This window comes from Athene noctua, chromosome 4 (assembly GCF_965140245.1).
Source record: "Athene noctua chromosome 4, bAthNoc1.hap1.1, whole genome shotgun sequence".
Taxonomy (NCBI): domain Eukaryota; kingdom Metazoa; phylum Chordata; class Aves; order Strigiformes; family Strigidae; genus Athene; species Athene noctua.
In genome coordinates, this window is record NC_134040.1 from 82022413 (window position 1) to 82047522 (window position 25110).

The 25110-nt window shown below is 40.3% G+C and overlaps 1 protein-coding gene across 6 annotated transcripts in view; it reads left to right on the forward strand.

The window, feature by feature from the left end:
• The window catches only part of MTUS1 (microtubule associated scaffold protein 1), a 115247-nt gene that overhangs the window by 70067 nt on the left and 20070 nt on the right, over positions 1-25110 (forward strand). For 4 of the 6 annotated variants that reach the window (XM_074905888.1, XM_074905885.1, XM_074905886.1 and 1 more), the window contains one exon: positions 16633-16850. In XM_074905888.1, coding sequence (XP_074761989.1) covers positions 16633-16850 — 218 coding nt within the window. Of the gene's footprint in view, positions 1-8362; positions 8377-8912; positions 8920-12883; positions 12998-16614; positions 16851-25110 lie in introns of those variants that run through there. The other 2 variants (XM_074905889.1, XM_074905891.1) reach the window with 2 other exon arrangements.

Genomic DNA, 25110 nt, shown 5'->3' on the forward strand with positions numbered 1-25110 from the left:
TATTTATAAAGCCAGTTGCAAGTTGTTATACTGTAAATAAAATGGAAGGTTAGAAAACTTTGCTTTTCATAGCCATAAGCATGGGCTACTTATCGTATAACCAATATAAAATCAAGGCTCAATTTTCCACAAATACTACTGTACCAGCTGCTTAACGTGCTTATCAAACCAAGATACTTTGCCAGTTTTTTAAAAAAAAAAAAAATGAACCCACAACTAATGTGAACTGAGTACCATAAGACTATTAAACCTGTATTCCTGTGTTTTGGGAGGGATCTCTCAGCTAGCAGTTAGGGACAAGGAAGAGGAGATGCATGTGTAATGTGTAGTGAGTATTTTTCTTGCTCTGTTTGAGAGCACTAGTAGAAGTGTTTGTAGTTAGAGATCTTGCGTAGGGGTTAACCTCACATGGGGGTGTTGGTCTTGGCAGTAAGTTACTAGTATCCCCTGGTGAACATTGCAGTTACCTGAGGTATTGGCTCGTCAAAAAAGTTTGTTGTCATCTTCCCCTCCCTCCCTGCTCTCCACTGAATTAAGCAAAAATGTGATTCTGCCATCTTCATGGTTGTTTGTTAGCTTAAGCAGATGAGACTCAGGGGAGCATTAAATGCAAAGAATGATGTGATGAATGTTTAAAACTTGCTCCACAGGAAGTGCTTAGACTCCACAGCAGGCATGGCAAGCAGTCATTCCTTGAGGGGAGCACTGGTACCTGTCAGGCCGCCTTTGCCAAAGCAGTCTTTAGTGGTGCAGTTTGGCTAGGAGTCACAGGGAAGAGAAGTCCCTTAACTTCAGGGGCAGTCAGCAATTAGCGTGCACCTCTGAAAGGGTGGGGATGTATTATATCTTGTGGCTAACAAAAGCGTTGGGTGCTGCCCTGTTCTGTTTTGTTCTCAGCTTGGCAAGATGTTTCCACATGGGCTCTGTTGGGTTGTGCTCAGTCTGTTCCTGAAACAATGGTGTGCAATGTTTTAGGCATGTCCCTGGGGAGACATCTTTGCTGCTTAATAACAGGAAAACTGTTTAACGTAACAGGAAATACACAAGTAGGGCATTAACTATGACACAGTGACCGCCAAGAATTGTATAAGTGCTTATTTTGTGCCTTTCGAAAAGGCAATGCTCCAGTGACACTTACAGCTGTTACGCGGCACTGGAGATGCCATGTTTTCTGTCTTGCGCTTTCACTGCAGCATGAAAGATTGAGTTCACGTGGATGGTTTTAACTGGCAGTAACTGAAAAGGTTCTATTAAGATGCTGTTTTGTTTTGTTGACTAGCAAATTGTTTCACCATCAGGGTAGCTTTAAAGTACCTTTTCAGGGTTAATTTTAGATGCGTGTTCAACTATTCCTTAAAACATGCTGTGCTGCTGTCTCCTAAAATACATTTTCCCAAAGTTGTGAGCTTATCTCTAATTTTAGTGACTGCTTAAATTTTCCTTCATTCTGCAGAGACTTCATGTTAACTGTGTTGATAATGTATAATCAAAAGGATGAATAGCACAGATGCTTAAACTGTAAATTGGAATAGTAATATATATAGAAGTAAAAGTAACTTCCACCATGATACTATATATTTTTTAAATATAACGAACCCAGTGCAGGTGGATACGTGAAAATACCATTTCTAATGCCTTAGAAAAACAGTACTGGTCTAGAGTAACCCAGATTCTTACCAAGCTATGAAACAGTTGTAGAAATAGATAATCCTCTACTTACATATAGAAGAACTAATGGAGCCTCCCTTATATGATTTTCTAAACATGCCAGAGTAGTCCTCTGCACATAAGCAAAATGTAAGCCTCTGCTCTCTTGTTGATCTGTACCGTCATTTTCACACACTTAGCAAAGTAAATGCTTGGTTATTTTTTAATTATGGGAGAACACCAAATTTGGGATGGTGACTGAACCTGAACTCATCAAATGAAGTCAGTGTAGCTGGGGAGGGACACGGGGTGATAGCATAGCGAACAATGTTGAAAATGCTTTGTTAGCATTTTCTACATAGCTCTTGAACTCTAGGACTGATTCTTAAAGGGATTTGGGAAGTCAAACTGTTGCTGTAAACTTTTTTTCTCAGTTCATTTCAAACCTATAAGCTTAATCATGTATATATGATCACTGTTTTTTTTTTTTCTTAATCTGTGGGCAAAATTGATGTCCTATCTTTGTCTTTAAATTGTCTTAGTACCCTATTTCATACCCTGAAATTCATGACTTCTCTAAAAGGTGAATCTGGATACACCAAAAGGTGAATTTGTGTGTTAGCTATTTATTTTGTAACTTGAGATTGCAAGTTGCAATTACCTATTTTGAGGATCTTTTGGCAGATAAAGTATGACTATCATGGATAACTTAGCACTGATTACAGTGTTTCCTGCATGCTTAAAAGTGCTATCACTAGCTTTTTAAAGAACAACATCAATGAATTTGAGTGTAATCTGGATTTGTCTTTAAATGGATGTAGAAGTTCATAAAAACAGGAAGCTGTTGCTGGATACATTCAGAAACCATTTTGGCACAAAGGGAATAATACCAAATATAACCAAGGCTCCAGAGCCTCTTTAAATTCCCACTGCCTGTCCTCCTTTTTCTTCCATAATTTCCTTTAGGCAGCATTTCAGTGCCATGCTTAAGTCCAGTGACATTTGTTAAAGTCATATAACATCAGCTCATAGTAGCGTGATTGAATGAATAGCTTCTGAGTTCAAATTAAAAGCCACTCTGTCCTCTCCATCCAAAATAGCTGCAGATAATGCACAAGAAATGATGCTGTGTATTAATATGCTAGTCTTGTGGTCAAAATGTATTTTATAGGTCTCTGTAAAACAGTTGTCTTCAAGGGAAGATTGTGGTTCCTTGTAAGTTACTGAGCCTTACATAGACTCTTACTCTGAAAGACTTTGAACAGCTCAGACAAACTGGAAATACAAAGTTCTTGAATTTAACATATAAGCTGAACTAATAAATGTTCTGGCAGTTAACTAATCATGTGTAGGTTGTGAAGGAAGAACTGCAATGTTGAATTAGAGGCAGACTGCTCTCTGCTAGCCCGTTAGTATCTGCATGAAACATGTGGCACATAGAGAGGTTATAGCCAGTGATTTAATTACCTGAGGTCAGATCAGATTTGAGCTGGAAGAAAAGGTATCGTGAAACAGTGCATGGGGGTGTTTGTGGTGAGACTTTGAAACAATTGAACAATCTGATGAAATGCATTTTATGTTTAGATGGTGTTCTTACATTATTCCTTATCAGGGCAAGGTAGATGCCTTCTGAAGGTTTCTTCCAGGCCTGTGTTTCTGATGCTGAGCATGGGAGTCAACAAAAGAGTTGACTAAAGTATTAAGGAAGGAATTGGTTCAACCACTGCAACTCAAATGGCTCCTTCCTATCTGGCTGTGCTTCAGCCCTTTCACCCCTGATGGACCAGCGTCTGAGAGCTGGGCTCGTCAGAAAGGCTGGAAAAGGAGAAGAGTGGCCTTGACACATCGTTCTGCTGTCTGGTGCTGCGTGAGGGTTTCCTACGTGCCCACGCATCTGTGGATAGATAGCAGACAGCTTCTGTGATGCCACCCACACACACACTGCCCTCATGGAGTCTTTACCAGATGTGAAGGTACAGCACATCTAAATATCTGACAACAGGGAAATTGGTAGCCCTGAATGTATCCAAGAAGGATGCGGAGATAAGAAAAAGGGATCAAGATTTGCACTGGCAAGACAGTTAATGGGGTCGGGCAAGTCATGGTGGGATTCCCTGTCCCAGTTGACTCTGGGGCATGCATGACTTTGTAGACTTAGAAGCTGCAGAATGGTCAGAAATATGCTGTGTCCTGTACTTGTGAAGAAGCAGTAGAGGGCACCAGACAGCAAGGAGCAACTTCTTGTACAGGAGGTGGAAATGGAGAGACAGGTCAGAGAGGAAATAAGAACAGAGAGGAGTGAGGAATATCAGTTGTCTTCCCTGTGCTTGGTTCTTTGGGCAGCTGTGTGTTTCAAGGATGCAAGGCACAACTACATCTATAAGAAGGTATACAGAGAGAGAGAACTGCTTCAGATGTCTGCCTACCCAAAGCAACACTTGAACTAAGAACTTAAAATACTTAAACATAAACCCCTTAGGTAAACGTAATTGCTAGCTTCCAGATATAGCATTTTCTCTTCTTTCCTTCAAAAGTTGGGGAATGGAATGATATAAGATTGCCTGTGGGGTATATGACTAACTGATTTAGCAAAATTCAAATATCAAAGCAAGGACGATAGATTGAGATATTTTATGAACTTTAACTTGGTCCTTATTGGCCAAGGCTGCAGCACACTGTAACGCATCCTCATGCAATCACTTTGCATCCTGTTGTTGGCTTTGTGCTTAAAAATGGATCACTCACTGCATTATTATTTTTAAGATGCACGAGGAGTTGATTCATCAGCGTACATACGTGCAGTCCCCCTCACGTCAAAATATCCATGCTCTAGGTTTTGCATTACTAGTATAATTAAACTAGTTCTACCATCTTCCCCCCTACTTTTTGTTTTGCTCAGACAGTGGTATGTAGCACTGTGTGGTTAACTAGCATGTGTCAGGCTTTGTCCTAATGCAGAACAAGCTAAGAAATCAAGCATCTATATTGCTCTTGGTTATTTAGAAAATAGCCAGAACAAATCTGGTCTACTGGTAGTCTAGGCAGTGCATGTTAAGAGTTGTCTTCTGTGAATTGCATAACATTTCAAATTTGTTATTTAGTTTGCAGTCATCTCTGAATGTATGGTGGACTTAGTAATATTTTTATCTTTGTGTGGTTCATATTCATGCTTGATATGTACTGGCTAGATGAAAATCTATCTCAATTCTAGATGTTACAGTTCCAGTAGACTTGACTAAATACACTGTAAATGCCATCTTAAGACCAAATCACTTTGTACATTAAGTGTTCAAAACTCAGCTAGTGGTTCTGTGTAAGATAGGCATGTGGTACATAAGGTAAAAATTGTTATGGGCACAATGCTGAGATTGAGTATTAGTCAGGTTTGCATGTGTGCTGTGCATTTAACAGGCAGACATCTGTCTGGTACAGTAATTACACACCTAATGTTCAGGACTGGGACTCCTTTAAGTCCTTTGTAAAACCTAGCTTGTGAAGATTATCCCTTCCAATCTTCTAATCTGCTAGAAAATTTGGACATTGCAATTTTGAAGTGTTTTTTAAAATTCTTTCCTGCCTTCATCTCACCCAATACAAATTTTGTCATCATCAAGACTGGAAAAGAAACAGCTACTGGTGGAAATGGCAACGAAACACGTAACACTTGAACTGTGCCCTCTGCTGTTCTGGAGAGTCTTGATCACTGCACTTTCCTTCAAAACTTGCTCTTTAAGAAACACACAGGCTGGTTGCTGACACAGTTGCAGCGATGACATGAGTTGAGCTAATACTTGTCCTTATGCTTTTATTTTGGAAGCCACCAGCAATTTGGAAGGTAATGCATTTTCTCAGAGGTAGTTCAGTATCTTTACAAACATCATAATCTAGCTCCTTGCAAAGCTTCTGTATAAGTTCAATGTAGGTTTTAAAACATAATCTTCAGAAATGTAAGGCTAATGCAACATAGAAATTCTGTATGCTTAATCAGTACAGTAACAGATCATACCAAATTACTGGCAAATGAAAGCGTGTGTCATTAACGTGCTTCCTAAAGTGGGAAAAATACTGTCTCAGACAATCAGTAGGGCGTTTGACAATGTCCTAAAACAGTTGTACAAGCTCAAGAACCATATTCTGTAGGATGGGTGACACGTTAGGGAAACGGACACATCAGCATTAATCACTTGGATGAAGGGACCTTTTTGCTTGAGAAATACTTGAGGCTTTAACAGGTGGTTAATTTTAATAGGCGTATGCACATGGAGAACCCAGGTCAAAGGTTGTCATGTGCGTGAGAGCCTATTAGGGTAGGAGTTGGAAAGGTGATGTACTGAGGCTTATCTAGGAGCCTTAGTGTACATCGCAGTTGCATTGTTGGTACTTTGCTTGCCTTGGATTCATGGCTGCCTCCAGTGCCTCCTGATTGCAGTGAGACAGCAGGGGCATGTTCATAACCCAACAGAAAAAGTCAGGGCGGAGGGCTTGCTACACGCCGTAGGTTGTCACTTCAGAGCCTGAAAGATTATGAAGTCTGTGTCAGATTAACTGGCAAGGAGTAGGCTCGCATCTGTCTTCAAGAAGAACCTTTGTGCAGAAGTAGTTAAGGACTGCTTGGCGTTTCAAAGCCTTTTGTGGAGGTCGTACAAAAGCTCACTTAGAAAGGTGCGCAGTTAGAAAACGGGCCTCGCTTGCTATCTTGCTTGTCTCTTAGTTTCTTCCCAGTCTGTATTTGCAGGTTTCCTTCTGCATCCGTTTCTGTGTAAAGGACACTAACAAAATGGCACCCTTGGTTCATGCTCTGTTTGTTGTGTCAGCAAGCAACTGAAGAGCTGTTTTTAGGTAACAGCTTTAGGCTGCAGGACTTGGCATTGTCCATAAACATTTGGTTTCTTACCTAATAATGAGCATTGTAACGGACAGGGAAGTGTTTAACATGCGAATAGGTTCTGCTCCAGAACTTGCTCCTACCAGCATGAAACCCTGTGTGGTCAGTGCTGCAAGGTACATGTGTTAAGCATGCGATTAAAACATTAAACAGGCATAGAGCTCTTTGAAGAGTGTAAATACATCTAAGATTTCCCTTTCCTGTTCTCTATCGTGTGTATAAAGAGAATATCCATTTGGTGATAAGTGAGGAGCAAAAAGGGATGGATTTAAAATGCTGTACTGAGGCTAGAAGTCAGTGCTGTAATACTGTAAGTCGATGTATGAGTTGGCATGAGAGGATAGACACAGACTTCAGAAACAGTATTTCAGACTGAATACCTCGAATACTATGTGATGATTCTGCACTCGCCCTTCAGGCTGTACCCACATTTAGGAAAAACTATGCTGAAAAACCTTTGTACCCCTCCAAAGAAAGGCAGACAGATTTCTGCAGTGTATGTTTTAATCATGCTGAGTCATTTTAAACATCTAGGTCAGGTTTTACCTGCCTGCAGTTCAATTTTGTTCCGTTCCTGCAACCTTTTTTAAAAGCCTTTTTGGTGGCAGTGGTTGTTATTTGTTTAGAACAAATCTTCAAAAAGATTTGATAACAGTTAAAATAAGCTGATGTTCCTGGACACAGGCTAATGCCTGACCTTAAAGAAGGGAAATTCAAAAGGTTATAGTAAGAGTAAAGGAAAGGGAGAGCTGCCATGCTGCTTTAGGAAGAATTTAGTTGTCTTGAGCTTCAGACTCTGTTGATGCATGGGGAGATGCCAGAGGAGAAGTGTTGTTTATCTGCTTTGAGACAAGACTGGCTAAATAAATGGCTAAAAAAGTTCCTAAGGTACAGCATCTTAAGCATTTCAGTTGGGCAAATTATCCAGGCACAACTTTGACAAATGTAGTCACTTTGCTGTGGTCTGGAACAGGCTCATGACTGGTGTGCTTGAAGTGTGAACAGAGCAAGTCAGAGCTGTCTGCACTGGCTTATACAGACAGGCCTAAGGCAGAGCTTAGAAACAAAACATCACTTCTTCAGGAGTCTGTACAGTCAGTAGCCTGGACTCTGAGAGACACGGCAAGAAAATGTGCATTTGCCACTTGCCAAGCTGGATGCAGGCAGAAATTACAGTTGTTCAAACTGTGGAGCGGCTGGGGGGGGGTTGAAGACTCCTATCCAAGTCTAGCCTGTCAGGTCTTATGCAGACACCGTTAATTTAGGTTTGTGACTGCTTTCCCTGTATATTTGTCTGAAACTGCTTCCTGGGTTTATAGCCCAGAGCAGTTTTGGAAGAATTTAGAGTGGTAATTTACAGCTAGTCAAATTTCCAAGTCCTCTCAAAGATAATATTGGTACTGCTGTGGATTAAACCCAACAGCTTCCTTATTTGTACAGTGTTCTTAGGTCTCCCCCTCTGAAGTGCCGTAGCTTGTAATGAGGTAAACTTTAAAATAAAATCTGAGAGATCAAATGGTTGATCAGTCTTTCCGTTGCATTGCTTGAATAGCTTGTACGCATGGGGGGGGGGAGGATGGCGGGAGAATTGTAGAGATTTCTTGAGGCTTCAGAACTAGCTGTGTAAAGATTAACATACAAGGGAAAGTTATGTGCTCACTGGAGGGCTGGTTCAGATGCAAGAATGTGATTTGGTGACCCCTGAAGGAAAAACCTCAGCATCAGACCTGCAGGTCACACAGTACTGCATCGATGGGACCAGCTCACTTGCAGGAGAAAAAGATAAAGCATCTAGAGTAGAGGTTAGCAGTGTAGGTGTGTGTTCTTCAGGCCCTGATAAAAAAGTTTACTTTAGTTTTTATGAGTGTATTTGGAGAAATTTAATCCAGCTCACAACTCCACTGAACACAATTACTTACAAGTGTTTCATGATTGTTGACATTGTACAGGATACTTGTTTTGTAATGCTTTCCATAACTTGGTTCAGTGTGTATGGTGAGATGTGTTGGCAGCCTTTCCTTACCTTTATTTCAGTATTCTAGTTGTGACTTGACTGATTTCATAAAGATGATTATATACCTAGTTTGCAAGGATATATTCTTGTCTAAGAGTTACATTATATTATATGTATAATAGAATGTATAGTTACGTTCTATTATATGTAGCAAGTACTCAGTTCTGTAGCCATCTCTAGTGCTTACTCTATTTTTTCATTTTTAATTTCATTTTTCTCCTTAGTTCTCAGACTCTTTGCCAGTCTAATGCCAAGAAGTCCAAGACTGGGGGTATTTTTTTTGAGGTTTGCTTTTATACTGAGGGAGTGTGTTTAGTTATCAATTCTAGTTAGGTGTAAATCAGACTTTTTTGAAAAAGGGAAAAGTCATTATGTAGGTGCAACTAGATGCTTCCTCTTTCATGTTTGGGAAGTGAAAATATCTGGTTGCTGTTTTAAGTCTGACCCACGTCCTGGCTGTACAAAATGGTCGGCCTTACACAATGTGAAACCACCCCGAAGGTAAAAGTACTGGAACTTTTGTAAGATTCATTGTAAGCTTTGTGTAAACTTTATAGTTTAATACTTCAAATGTGCTGTATTACTTAACACTGTAAAATATAACTGTTACTGTGGTTTAGTGAGTTTCTGTGTTGACTTTGAAACTATGCATGGTGCTACTCAAATATTTTAACTTAATAGATTTTATTCTTATATGGAGTTATAGAAGTAGGGGTGTTCTGTGTTTGCTGGTAGATAATTGTGCAAAAGATTTCTGTGTTTCCATAAAGCAAAAGAAATACTTTTGCTTTAAAAAAATGACACCCCCCACCCTTCCAACAAAGCATATCCCATCCAAATAGACCAGATTTTATTTAAATAAGGCGTGCTTTTTTTGTTGTTTTGCTCTAATCATTAATTTACTCTTGAGAGGAAATTCTCATCAGTGTTTGATTTCTGTAAGTCTATGAAATCAGGAGGTTTTTTTCCCTAGACATGGGAAAACATTAAGATACTTGAGATGCATCAAGGATAGAGGTAGCTTGGCTGGAGCAGAAGCAGGTAATTCTAAGACAATGAATTCTAGGTTGGGAAGCTTGTGCATTGCTGAAAGCTATTGTTTGTGTGTCATTAACTACCGAGTCTGCCTGTTGAAAGACAGGTTGTAAAATTCAAAGTACCAGCAACCTCTGTAGACTTTCGGTTTGCTTTGCAGTATCTACCTACAAATATAATTTTAAGTAAGTTTTTGAAGAGTGTCTTCCAGAGTGGAGAAAAGTAAAAGAAACCTGCCCGGAAGCTACGTGAAGAGCATTATCTGTACCAGAGTCCTTAGTCACCTTAGTTTGAATGAGTAATGTACCAAACACATTGATTATGTTCTGGATGGAATTAATGTTTTCATATAGAGCAAGAGATCAGTTTCCAAGGAGAACTTTTCTTCACGTTATATTATATTATATCAGAGAGCATTTGGGGAGGGCGTACACACATATAGAAAGGAGGCTGCAGCCTTTGGAGCTGGTGGCACTGGACAGGAATCACAATTGGAGCACCCAGTTTAGTCACCCAGGCATTGCCAGCTGGACTTTCGATATAACTAATAGAGAAGGGGTCCTCCCCCCAAAGCCCTCTGTAACGTCCCAGTTAGGATTTTGGAGAAGCCTGTTCCTCTGCAGGGATCAGTTGGATACCCCCTTTTACCCCAAACCCATCTTTTTTTTTACCCCATCTGAAATCACTGCATGCACTTTTCATGGTATTACACCTTTAAAATCACCAGAAGAATGAAACTTATGCAGGATGGCACTTCGAGCTATTCTTCTTAGCCAACACACATTCTGTGTTTATACTACCAAAAGCCATCAGGAAGAGTTAGATCTTGGATGGTTACATCTATGAGCCTGGTGAAATACCTTCCCTCTCACAGAAAGAGACCTGTTCTCTACCTGTATTGTAACTGAACCATGGACATCAGTTCAGCTGGATTCTCTTTTGCTGCCAGGAAACGTCTGACAGTCTCTGCAAGTGCTTCACCTCCATTCATGAGTACGGTGAAGGTTGGAATGAAGAGTTCTACTGCTGAGCTGAATTACTGCAGGTGTTAGTCTAGGGTGCAGAAGTATTATTAGTGCTCATACTTGTCTCTCTTCACCTACCTAAATCTTTTGTCAAAGGTATTACCTGGACACAAATTTCAGATGGTGCTTCTGCAGACTTTTTTGGGTACTGGTCTTCAGTGGGGACAGTATGTGAACAATAATGCTTAGGAGATCTTGGGATAACTGTCCAGCTGGAAATGGGGCAAGGGGCTGAGGGGGGAAGGAACTACACCTGCAGCCTGTAGCTGTGTTGGGGAAGTCCCATCAGAAAGCCCATGTCCGGCCTTCTGGCTGGTTATACAGACTTGGAAAAAACCTGTCATTGGCCCTGTGTCCAGCAGGGGTGGCGATAATTGCTGGGATAACAGGACAGTTGGAGGGTACCTGCAAGCCCTGAGGTGCTTCTGTGTGGAGAAGGTATCTCTGATACCTTCCAGGTCCCATGAGTATGCCTGGACTAGTGTAGAAGGCAAACTGGAAAGTGAGCAGTAAACTTTCATTGCAAGTGGGACTCCCCAGACTGGCTCTCTGCCCAGCAGCACTGTGGGGAGTTGGAAATCCTGTGTCTGTGTTCATGGACTATTGGCATTCTTCATAATGCTTCCCAGCCCAGAATGGTGCTGATGGGGGTTCCTGAGGTTTTGGATGGATAGCATAGGTCCTCTGCTCTGGGGTGTCTGTGGGATCATCACTGTCTCCACAAGCATCCTGGAGGCATGACAGGGTGAAAGGTGTGGTGTGAAAGCTCTCCTGAGCTCCAGCTTGTCTGTTACTATGAGTCCCGCTCTGAATGATGGGTGTTGTGCTGAATACTAGCTTACCTCTTTGAAGGCAGACACTGATGCCTTCTCTAGACTAAGATCTGTGTTGCGTTGGGCATTTTTTCCAGTTACTGGATTCAGTTTTGGTAATGAAATTGCTGTGTAACAAAACAGCTAACAACCTGTCATTAATCTAGCTTTTATTACATGGAGCCTAGACCTACTATGAGTTCTGTACTGAAAAGTAAGAAGCCTAAGCTTTTATGGAGAAAAGTTAACACTCAGACCTGGCAGGTAAAAGGCTTAGCCTTCTTAGCCTGCCAAAAATACCTCATTAGTCAGTTTTCCTGTATTGCTCTGGAAACTGTTTACTGTTTGTAGACTAGAGGGCTTCCTCAGGATCTGGGTTCTTCCAAAAGCTGCTCAAAGCACATGGCCCCGCTCCCACCGAGTACCCTCCTCATGCGCACAGCTAACAACGTCCAACGTGCTCACAGATGTACTCCTGAACCCTCACTGCAAACATTAGCAGAAGGACAGGTGTATAATCACCTTGTTGAATACACAGTTGAAATAACTAAGCGCTGTGGAACTGTTTGGCTTTCAGCTCCTGCAGGCAGTTCGGGCTCCTTTTGAGCCTTTGTGTTGGAAAGGAAGGGCCACTTCGTTCTTGCAGACTGTTTGGCTGTGTTGCAACAACCTAGTAACTGATGCCTGGGCATACTTTGATTGATGCACAGATCAAATGACTGTTGGGAGTGGCTTTTGGGGTGACGTCCCACATACAATGATGTCAGCAAAAGATTTTAAAAAATTCAGGTGTGGCATAATCTGCCAATTAAACTGATTAGTGCTCTGGCTGAGTCCTGAGAAGAAGCTCTGGCTCTAGAGCTCTGCTTACTGAAGTATTTTATTCAGTGCCTTTGTCTCGCCTTGTGCTAGACTTTTACTTAGTACCTTCAGTGCAGCACACTGTAAATTGAGGTAGGGTATCATACCAAGGGCTACATGTGCTAGCTCTCTTGCTATCCAGGGAAATCTGCGACCAGCTCACAGATGTCCCTGACTGCTTGGAAGCTGTGACACTGGAAGAGGTCCTGTGATTCCCGTGGGATCAGGATGGAGTGCCTCGCTGCTCTGTTGGCAGAAGTGAAAGCTAGCCAGGAGGCAATGCAGGCTGGACAGAAGGAACTAAAGCATGACGTGGAAACGTCTCAAAAGGAAATCAGAACAGTGTTAGCATTGCAGAGGAGCCAGCAACAGGTGAAAGAAGATCTCAGAGCAGAGGTGAAGTCCAGTCACTTGGATATAAGAACCGTGCTTGAGGAAATCCAGAGAGTAAGAGAAGAAATGGAAGCTCGATTAAATACTCAGGCTGATCTGTTCTTACTAATCAAAGAAGTGAGCACGAATTTAACATGTGTAGACAAGGCTTTCCAGAAAATGGAAGAAAGGCAGAAAGTTTTTACCAGCCTGCATCTTCCTACAAGAGAAAATGTTGAGCAAGGATTTTTCTTTGAAAAACGCTTACACAAGACACACATGGGTTTTGAAAAACCTGTGGAAGCTAACAGTGTGGATGAGGAATGTGAAAAGACGGTGCTTAGGGGTAAGGCAATGGTCAATGCAAAAGCATGGGGACAGAAGTGAGGTTGTTCTTATTTGTGCTTGGCAAGTAGTTTGTTCAGGCTGTTTGGAATGCTTTTAAGAAATGTAATATTTTTTTTTTTTTTTAGAAATTGAACCTCTTGCTTAAAGAAAATAATTTCTAGCTACCATAGACATTACTACACAGACCTTCCTAGTACATGATAAGCAAAGGAAGGCTTTGATTTGAATCTCCAAACAAAAATATGGGTGATAAATGTTTCATCTGGTAATCCAGCAACAGTGCACAAGATAGAGGCTCAGGAAACCTGTGGTACCGGGCAAGCTCAGAGATGGCCAGCCAGTCAGGTACAATGTCAAGTACTGGGCAGTACCCCAGCACTTCAACATAACTTGATGGAACACACTCTAATGTACAGACAGTTGTGTATTTCTTGCTTCTGAGCACCTGTTAACTAGAGAAGCTGTGTATGGGAAACAGTTTGCTTTATGGAATATCTTGGGGTGGGTCTAATATTCTTCCCAAAGAACAGGAGTTCGTAACTGCTGTCCGTGTATGGACTGCAGAGGGAGTGGGAGGATTTCTGGGGTCATGGGGTATTCTTTTTGCCAGTGAGATATCAAATCTTCTGTGAATGCCTGTATCACTGAGTCTTGCAAATTCACTGCTAACTTTTTTTTTTACTGGTATAAAGAAAGATAGGACCTTAGGTGGTGATTCTTTCCAGTTACTGTGCTACATGTAGTACTGATATCTAGTCTTCAGGAACTGAGCATTTCAACTAGATGTGGTACAGTGTTTTAGAGCCTGTTGGAGCGGAGACCAGAACCTAACTTAAGGGTGGAAATTGTTCTACTTTACAAGTCTGACTGTGTAAAGGTGGCAGGTGAAAAGACCAAAGTGAGGAGGACTTGGACTGGTAACCAATACTGTCTTTAATTTAGAAGTTATCATTGATGTGTTGTATTGGTAATTATACTCTTGATGCTTTTGTTTTAATGAAAGCATGGCTTTTGTTTTGACATCACATCATTCCTTCTGTAGAAATCTGGAAACAATCTGTCATTGCCCAGAGGTATGTAGGCCATAAATAAGCATTGGACTGCTGCTGGTGTTAATCTGTAGGGGCAGTTCATGCTACAGAGCGTTCATGCTAGCAGAGAGATGCTTTTTAACATTTGAAGTGGCTGTGTATAGCACATGTGTATGATAAAATTCCCAACAGGAATGTCACTGAATTTCTCTAGTGCATGTGTTTTGCTCAGCTTTTTTTAGTATGGTATCCAGGGTTGGCGTGGTTGGATGTTTGAATGAGCTTCTAGGAGAAGACTTGGTAGTCTGGGCACCATGATAAAAGCAGTGGTGTGAAACAGGCAAACTGTGAAGGCTGGCTGAACTCTGGGAACAGCAGATATCTGGAGTTTTGTGTCATTTGTGGTTAACGTTGTATCGCTATATAGAGAGGTAGCAGCATGCAATGTAATTTTTTCCCAGAATAAAAATTGTCTGGAAACATTTGTTCAGGTTTAATGCAGCTCTGTCAGGGTCCTACAAATGGATGTAAAAGTCACTCACATAGTTAATTAGTTGATGATGTTAGCATCCACATCAGTGAATTTACCCAGTAGCCTTAAATCAAGAAGAGTGTTCTAGTTCTCTATTTATTCTAAGTGGAGTATTCGGGAAGGGAGGTGGAATATATGAGAGAGCAGGAGTATGTGAGCCAGTAGGGCATGGAAGCACAGACTGTTCATGTTTATTCTCTAGTTTCTGCTGGTTTTTCCTCTCTCCTTGATTAGTGTATCTTATGATTTATTTTTTTTTTTTTAAAGGAGCTTTAGAAGTAACCAGTATTTTAACACAGTATTCTTCATAAGATTGCTGGAAATCTGACATGGTTGCTCTCAAATGTGAACTGTCATTCATTTGAAGAGGTCTACTCAAAGGACATTATGTCTGCACTGTGAGCAAAGAAGTGGTCACATTAGTTGGTGGTAAAAATAAGCTAACTAGAAATAGCAGCCACACTTGATTTTTCTTTCCCCTACAGATTTGTATTTTGATTTGAGTTGTTATGTCAATATACCTGTTAACAGCTTCCTATTAAACTGCAAGACTGCATGTTTCTAACTGAAAATATACCCTTTAATAGTCGGCATCTCTGAGAAGGGCAGTGAAATCTCCAAAAATACAAGAGCATCTGAACAGGATAAAGCAATATGCTGACAGTTCTCTGACTATGAGGGATGACAGAAAATCTTGCCTAGAGAGGATTTATTTGGGAAATTAATAGGCTCATGAGGCACTTTATACCGGCTCACTAGGAAAGGCACAGAGGGCATTAGTATTTTGAACAGAAAAGTTGTTTTAAAATGTTTTGAAAACAAGTGAAGGCTGTGCAAGACTGATGTCTTAATGCAATAGTTGACGTGTCAGACTATCATTAACTGAGAATCAAAGCTTTTGTTACTAATACTGTCCCCAGTTGTGTGATTTGAATGTTATACCACGGGCACTATTCCAGAGTCACTTGACAACCTTCAAACCAGGTGCTTGGGCTTCATGAGCAACTACTTCTAGCTGATTAGTTTGTCCCCTGTTTTTTTCCTTGTGCTCCTCCTATTTTTCTTTTCTCCAAATATCACCTCTCAGGTTTTTTCACTTTATCACAAAGAAATCTTGTTAAGTTGAAACTGTACAAAGTAATCTGCTTAGATGTCTTCATGAAATTGCCCAGGGATATTTATGTATTGCATCAGCCTTTTATTGCAAAAGTGTTTGCTCGTTCCCCGTGCAATCAAATGGGGAGGACTGGCCTTCTCTCTGTAGCAGCACTGTACTCCCTTTTCAGTCTGAAGGCAGCAGAGAAACCTGTAACCTCCGCGATGTTTACGAGTCCCACACTGGGTGTTATGTAATGTGGTTTCCTCTGACACGAGATGATTGTGTACTGTGAAGGGATTGATGTTGCAACATAACTAGGAATATTAAATCAACGATGTAGTTCTTGGACCATGAATAGTGGCAGGGCAAACTTGAAATACATTACATTTTAGAGCATTTTTAAGTCTCGTCCTTGTGACCGATTGCTGACACTAACAACTGCTGCAAGACCTCTAGTTCATAAAGCTCAAACCTGAGCTGCAGAGAGGGGAGTTCTTGCAATGAAAACTTTGAAAGGAGGAAAAAGATAGAGTAAACGTAGGGAAAATGTTTTTAATTGAGCAATATTTTAGAGTGAAGGAAGTATGAAATCCTTGTTGCAAATATGAGTGATCAACTCTTATAAGTAACTGGATAGGTAGGATAACTTGCATTGAGGTAGGAGATCTTGCATTTTATGAAAATACTCATTCAAAACATGGTGTGAAGATTATGCTGAAAAGTAAACCACAGAATGCATGAAGGTGAGAGTGAAGTACAAAACATTGTATACAAGTTTATGGGTCTAGAAATTAACCTGACAGATTATAGTGTCTGCACTGCAGTGCTACTGAAGTAACTCCTTCTCCTAGTTAATATTTCACGAAATGTTTATAAGAATTTGTAACTACTTTCTTTTGCACTGTCTTTTTAAGTTTTGGTGAGACTTCAACATAAAAGTGCGTATTAATTAGTTATTGTTGTTGTTTCAGTTGACAAGGGCAAGCAGCAGAGTCCCAAGAGCTCGTGCATACAGACTCAAGCCTCCACAGATGTGCATTTGCCTGGCACAAAACCAGCTGAGTTGACACAGTACAAAACAAAATGTGAGACCCAAAGTGGAATCATCCTGCAGCTGAAAAAATTCCTGACAAGCAGTAACCAGAAGTTTGAAGCATTAACTGTTGTGATCCAGCACCTACAGTCTGAGGTAAAAACGTGCAGCTAATGAATTTTAGCTTTCATTTTTTTTACCTGTTCTCAAGAAGGGCTTCTGAAAATATTAATATAATGATATATAACATCTGTGTTTCCATTCCAAGTATTGCTTTTTTCCTGTGGAGGTAGCGGTAAACTCGCTCCTGGCATCAGTTGGATAGAAAAAACGAAAACCCTGACACTCGGTTTTATGGTCTCTTTGCAGCTTCACATGCTTTTTACAAGAGAAGTTTTTAAATGTTTGTAGTCAAAATGTCTTCAGGGTTGAGTTCCTTTCCAAGTATATACTTGAAGTTCTGCCCTTGTAGGAAGGACTAGTTTCAACAGATAATCTGCGTGACCTCGCTTTGTTATCTGACATCGGATAGAAGAGCATATAAAGGGTAGATAGGGTTTTGAGCTGTTCAGAATAAAGTGTGAGTTATAATGATTGAATTCTGCATTATAGGTGGCATCTTCAAATTATCAACATCTCATTAAAAAAGAGAAATGCACCTGGAGTTTAGAGGGGAATTAATCTGATGTGGTTTAATGTTTTATTTGTTCTAATCTGTTTGACATGCATAATGAGCTAATCAGTTTGGTATTACACTAGAAACTTTTGGTCTGCTTTGAAAACTTTAGAGAGAAGAAAAGTCTGAAGTTAAGGAAATCATAACAGTTATAGATTTATGCTGCAACAGTTGATACAGGCTTTAATAGCAGTTTCTCTTGCACTTATCATTAATGTTCCAAGATTGGTATCAATTTTATTTCAGCTGTTACGATATGTGGTGGTTTCATAGTCTGGTATACAGAAAAGTACTGAGTTGTTGTACTATGCTGCCAGAAACATAAGATGCTCTTCTTGTGGGATGATATCTGCTCGCTCTCATATCATCCAGAAATACTGCATTCATCCAGAAAGTCTGGCTCAATTCAGTAAGAGCAGTGGCTCTTAGCCATTTTTGTGGATTTGGTTTGGTTGGGGTTTTTAAACTCTTGATTGGAACACCTTTCTCTGCTAAGGAACCTAGTTTAAGATCTTCAAAGCACTTTGATACAGGATTTTTGGATGCCTGTCATCTGATACAAAATTGTGAAGTTTATATGTGAAATTCATACTACTAAACTTCTCTGCTGTCTTCTAATCACTGTATAATAAGGATCTTGATTTTTGGTAACTTTTATAATTATCTTGGCCTAGATTCTTCTCTCAAATATTTTTGTATTAAAACTTCTTAAAATTCAGGAATACTATATCACTGTCATATTTAATGAGAAGCCACCTATCATATATATTTGCTTCTTCGAGGCTATTTCACAGGTCAGTTAGTCTGAAGGTGATTTTTTTTTTTAAGAATATTGGAATGGTTATTTAAAAAATAGGCAAAAGAAAAAGTGGTGTTGAAGATGGAGGGAAGAAATAAATCCATGGAGGAAACAAGTAATTTTGCTCCTTCTTCATCTTCATTATTCTTTCGCAGATGGAAAGAAAAAATAAATTTTATTTCTACCAAACTATATAAAATTAGTAATCTTGGAGAGTTAAATCCAAGCACATGAAACTGGACTGAATATTGGTGTATAAACATTGATGTACTTCCATACCTGTTACCGGTATTGAGGTTCTCTCCTTTCCCGGGATAAGACAGTGCTTGCTGAAGAGTCACTGTCTTATTCTTGCGTACTTAACATGGAGGTGAGGAGGACTCTTCTGCCATGGTGGTGTAAGGAATGCTCAGAATCTGGTAGGTGCTGGGGGAAACATCCTGTAGGAATTCTGTGTTTTAGGGAACATTGTGAAGAGTTGTTTTGGTTTTCTAGTTGTTTTGGTTTTGTTTGTTGGTTTGGGGTTGTTTTTCCTTTCTGGTGAGGTGTGGAGTCTGGCATAGCTAACAATCTCAACTGGCCATACATTTATTTTTCTGAAGCATCTCTTGTGGATCCCTTTGATGTAGTTTTCAAACTCTGAGTAAGCTCAGGGAGAAACTTGGAGTTAGCATTTAGCATGTAAGACAGGGGCTCATCGCTTAACTACTGCCGAGCCAACTGAAAGTAACTTCAGCTTTTCTGGTTTAAAAAAAAAAAAAAGAATCATGCTTAGCTGATTATATGACGAACAAAGCTATGCTTCCATTCCTCACAGCAGAGCAAGTGTGAAGTGACACAATGCAGTGTAAGCTGATAAAACAACTTGCAGTAACCAGAGGAGGGTTCTGCTCTGTACTCTTCTGGTGCTGGTCTGTCCCTGCAGAAGGCTGATTCAGCTTGCAACTACCAGAAGGCTAACCCAGCCAAAGAGAAAGCATTTCTTTGCCAGATTAGCGACGTGGACCATCCTAATGTGTGCTCAGAGCCAGTGTGAGGGTGAGATGGGATCAAGGACAGGCTGCCTGGCCAAATGGAGGAGAGAGCTGGAGTGAGCTATTAGGTCACTTAAAGGCTGTGCAGCCCAGCCCCAACCTCTTTGCAAAACCTTGCCCCAGCCTCTCCCACTTTGCCTGCAAAACTGCAGTTACTGGGGCGTGATTCAGCTGTTACGTTCGTTTGGGTTTGCGGGTTTTCTGCACAAAAGTTTTAAAGTTGCTTCTTATGAGCTCATTTGAAATGGGATAGCTGCAAGCAAAATCAGGACTTGCTGGCAGTGACTTCTGTCAGAAATGCAGCCAGCCCATCTGGAGTGAAGTTGAGAGGCTGCTGTTGAAGGGTTAAATGAGATTGAGCAATGCTGCTGCGCTGTTTCTAACCCAGCAGGAATCTCTCACAAAACTCTGAGCTCAAACCTGTTTGTTGCAAGCATTATCTTGGAGCTGTCAATATTAACAGCTGGCTCTGATAACACCTTCATACTTGAGCTGTCAGGGTTTGTCCGGGTAATTTCTATGCTTAACTACCTTTCCCAAGACTCTTCTGAATTTAAAAATCCTAAAAACCCAGTTTCTACTTTGCAGGAGCTACTGCTGCGTGGAGTTAATACCAAATGGAAACCCTCTTGGCATCCAGAACACTTGATGGCAGTGAACGGTGTGGCTAGTGAGAACGCCATACTGTACTGAGTTTTTCCGTTGTTAGACAGCTGTATGTGCGCTAGTGGTGTCACAGGCACATGTCGAATTGTGGACTAGTCACAAAAGCAAGTTTACTCTTTCTAGTCTGCTGCACTCCTCCTGATCCCCTGGTAATTCTTGTGACTTCGTAACTGCTTTCCTGTTTTTTAAGTTCAAATGAGAAAGGAAAAGTAGCAGTATGGAGGAAATGGTGAAATCAGCCATTTACAGTAAGTGCATGAAGTGCCAAGGAAAGCCTTTTTCCATTAACCTTTAACTGCATTAAGCTCTAAAATTTGCACCTCTGCTTTTGAATTGATCTGTGAACCTCTCCTGGTATTCATTTTTCATATTAATTCTGAATTTATTTCTTGTCCACGGATGTGTTCACAGAGGCTTTTAATACGTGGTTCAGCACATCTGCAGTAAGTCAGGCCATGGCTGCTGCTCCTGCAGCCCTGCCCTCTCTTCCTTTGCCCTTGTGTCTGCATGGGCTGGTGCTCACCTGTCCTTGAGGAGCCAGTTCAGGCACCCAGTCAGGAAAAAAAAAAGAAAAAGATAATTATAGGTCTGGCTTTATAGGTCTGTTCATACCCAAAATGTGATAGAGATGCCCCCACACAGTGGTTCACTGTGGGAAGGAGTGGGAGTGAAGAACCACCAGTGCTGCAGTGGGGTGGGATGCGTGCCTGAGAGGTCTGCAGCTGTGGGTAGGGGCCGCGTGCTCCCTTGGGAAGGATTGATTGTTTTCATGATGTCCTACAAAGGTACATCACCTGCTGATGAGCCCGAGCCTGTGGTGTCTTCTGCGTGAGCCTTTGCTTCTTGCCTCCTGAGGGGTGATCAGCCTCTTTCCCTGCCTTGGGGCTGCCCCCCACAAGGCCATGAGATTGCTGCAGCTGGAGAATTTGAACTCCTAACTCACTGCCATGTATAAACTCTTACATGTTTGGGGGTAGAGGGTGTTTGTTTAACAGCACAGTACCAGTTTACATCAGGTTTTGGTAACTTCTCGAGCTGTTTAAGGGAGGCTTAGCTTTCGAGTGGAAAGGTAATGTAGTGTTAGAGTGACTTGAACGGCTTTGTGAATGTTCAAAGTGTGAATTGACAAATACTACCTTTTCATCCTCATTTTAATGCATCAGTTGCCACATTCGGAACCACATTCAGAACTCCAGATGGTAAAATGTTTAATTATTATAAACAGCCATTTCTGTTCTTCAGCTTTAATAAATGAATCTTAAGTGTTTCAAGAGCTCTCAGCAGATTTCTGCTGTAGAAAAGAGCCACAAATTATGTCTGCTACAGAGATGAATAGAAATTAAGTTTCACTGTTATGTTTCTCTTGGTATGTTTCGGGAGACTGGTATTTACAGTTCAAACTTTACTTGGAAAGGGTTGTGGCGACATTTCAAGAAGTTTCCTTCATAGAGGGAAATGCTTTTTGAGAGGCTATAGAGCCTTGACAATAATACGTGGATACCACTAATAGTGGATGTGATACAGGAAGCAACATAAGTCATGTGCTAGAAATTGTGTGGCTGAAACAGGCTTCAGTATTTCTAAGTGGAAATAGAAATTAACTATTAGTACATGAGCTACTCTAACTGGCATTTCCTGACATGTGCATGACTGTAGGAGTTGAGATACTAGGCTTTTTTGGAACTTCTTAGCACTTTGAAGAGGTTTTTTTTCCATTTTGGAATACATAGACACATGTATCAGAAAAACTGGTCCTGGCCTTTGTGGAAGTTCAGCAGAAAATGTTAATATTTATCAAATGAGAAAGGCACATCCAACTTAAGGAGCAGAAGTACACACTGCATCACTAAACCCAAACCCATTTATAGTAAAAGGAAGAATTTTGGAACAGTCGTATCTTTAGCCTAGAAAACCAAAATATATTGGTAGGCCTATTGTTTAGAGCAGCTGTCTTTGAGTTCCGTTTATAGTTTTGATTTTCTAGAACTTAACATCAAACTTGACTGGTTCTCGTTAGGATTTTCATCCAAAGTGTACTTCTGCTCTTTAAATCTGTCTTCCCAAAGTATGGACGTAACTTTTTGCAAGAGAGAACAAGGATATTTAATTTACATAATTTCTCTGCTTCTCAGATTTTTTTTTTTTTTTTAAAAGCCACTTAGAACATTAGTCAAAAGGTATCTTGAATTTGAGGAATTCAAATAATTTCTGTTCAGTAAAGGAGAGTATTTGAGAAATAAGATGGTAGCTTCCCCCTGTAAAGCAAACCTAGTCTCTGGCAGCTTGCATCTGACAGCTAGATATTGGAAAGCAAGGATGTTTCAAATTACTCTCAAGGTCTCTGTAACACATGGCTGCTGATGGACAAGAATATTTTTGGCAACAGGTTGAAGGTTTGTGAGCTCTAACATCCAGAAAAAGATTTTAATCCGTTAATTACTGTGAAACTAGGCTCTGGTGAAAACAGCTATTTTAGAAGACGCCTCAGTTAAGCAGTTTATTGGGTACATTTGGGTATTCAGAATGGTTTACAGTTGGAGACAATTGAGAGTCCTGTTTTACAGGTTGTTATTTCTCCTAATTTACTTAGCAGCAAGCTAAATGTATCTATTACATAGACATATAGTTAGGGAGAAGTTAGTGGAAGAAAGAAAATAACATCCTTGCTTTTTGTTTCCCTCTTTTGTACTACTTTTTCAAATTATATTCTAAACAGCCTTAACAATGGAATGTTTTAAAACAAGTACTGTAATGTTGTGCTCAAGCAGAAGATCTTATATCCTAACATATCATAAATATGATAGTAATTTTACAGATGTGAGAACCCGAGTTGTGACAGTATAACTTGTTAAAGCTGCATGGTATCTGATGGAGACTATCTCATACTCAGATGAGATTAATGGACACAGACTTTAAATACTGAAAAATAAGTAATTGCTCAGGTAGGGTAAATTTTTTGAGATCATAATTTTTACAGGGGGGAAAAAAGGAGTCATTCTATGTGGCAAGGGAAAGCTAATATTAAGAGTTCAGAAACCCTGTAAAGTAGAAAAGAGGCTATGATAAAGGATTAGAGTTAAATAGCTTGTATTACTCCACCTGGACCTAACTTTGTAAAGCCATTGCATGAAGGTGGACATCACTTCAAAATGGGAAGACAAAGTTCCCATATGAGCGTAAGATCCCACGTAAAGCTTGTATAGGCGTAAAGAGCCTGCAAGAGTGAAATCCCTGTTAAATATTAAGTGACTCATAGGAATCCTGTTTGGCTGCTTTAGTGTTTCACACTAAACGTCAGGGAATAAGCATCTGATTCTCCATGGATGTACCTAGCAAATGAGAAGTAAACTATTAGAAACTACAGTGAATCTCTATTGGCTAATCTTCTAAATGTTGTAGTCTGAGGCTTAACTGAATGCTGTTTGAAGTAATAAGTCAAGGTGAAAATTGATTACTTATTTCATTTGGTAACAAGGCAACACACACACTAACAAATATCAATAGTAATTTGGAAATAGTTGTTTCATTGTAGATTTTTTTTTTTTTGAGATGTTAATGGCATTTTTACTTTATTGACGTAATACTCCTCCATTCAAAAAATGTACAGGGAGCAGGCTCATGCCACTTCCTTGCCTTATTTCTTTAGCTTGCTTATCCCTCTGATGTGAAAGAAATGACCTTTTAAGGTTTGGGATTTTTTAAGCAGCGTGGGGGACAGGTGAGTTTGGGGTTTTTTTGAAAAAGTTACTTCTAAAATTATCCATTTCTAACTAGATTTATTTAGAGGATTGGGTTTTGCTAGCAAAGAAGGAACAGGAACTGTAGAAATACTGTAGTATAAGGACCAAAATAATCAAAGCAAATGTCATACTCCAGAGCGGATATGAATGGCCCTTTTGTTACCTCTTCATGATCACCTCCAGGCTATAGCTGATGACACGTGAGTGACTGGAGTTTATGCAAAGATGTGACTCAATTTCTACAGTATGACCAATGATCACGTTCATCCTTTCATGAGTGGTACGGCACAAGGATGGAGTAGGCTCCAATTTCTAATGCTTTGTCCACGAGAGGAATATCTTCTCAGATGAGAAAGATGCATCCTGTATTAAGAACTGTTGGCAACTGAGACTGCACCCGTATTAAATAGTTAAATGATTATCTGTTCTTCCATACAAACTAAGTCCATCTCCTGTAAGGTCTAAGCACTTGTATTACAGAACGGTTTGTAAATAACCATAATTTGTTGTTATTTTTTTAAGATGTTCGGTATTTCCCTCTAAATTTGATTTTTAGGAGTATGTGCTTGTGGTTTGAGCAAATTACTTTCAAAAATCAAATTTCAATTCAATTTCAAAGATTTCTTTTTCCAGAAAAAAATTAATTTGACCCTGTGTGTGACAGTAGAACAAGTTTTAAGTGCTTCCTTTCTGTTCTGTGCACTCCGAACAAATTTTATTTAGTCTGGCGTAATAAAATGCTTTTTAAAAAAGCATTGTGATGTTTTTATATTTGACACTTAATGTTTTCCTTCCATAAGTCTTGACTTGTGAAGTTACTTGTTTACAAGGTGTATTGCTGATAAAACTAGAAGGTTGATCTACAGCCTTCCAGTTCAGAGCTGTTCCCACCTGCTAGTTCTCCCTGTGGCAGGTACAGTTGCTGCCCTTGGCATGTAACTCAGAGCTGCCTGCCCACAGGTCGCGGAGTGCTCAGTACCAGCATTGTCTGGGCCTTTCTCCACCTTCTCTGAGCTGGGACCACATCACATCCCAGCCTTAAGAGGGGAAATTTCCAGTATGGGCATGGTATGTTTGTCTCATGGGAGAAATCGCACAACGTGACCTGATTCCCTGGGATATTTCAGGAACTTGAAGTGGGTTGAACCTGTTCCTTTACAATGTACTGGCGTGTTGCAGTTTTCAGTTGTGGCAAGGCATGATGCTTGTTCTAAACCTGTTAAATTGTAGGAGATACAAGGCTTCACACGAGTACAATTTTGAGGTAGATCGGGAAACATGAATCTGAACATGAAAAGCTGAGTGAGAGGGTTTTAACAACTGACAGAAGCTTGCTAAGAACTTTGAAATGGCACAGAGCTCCTGGAGGAGGTGATCTGTTGCATAGGGTAGACTAGGCAACTGTGACGGGTAGCTTATCAGATAGATATTAGTGTGACATAGCTGCTTGAAATGGAAAAAACCAAACTGACCCTCCATATTTTGGTATAGAAGTGCAAAC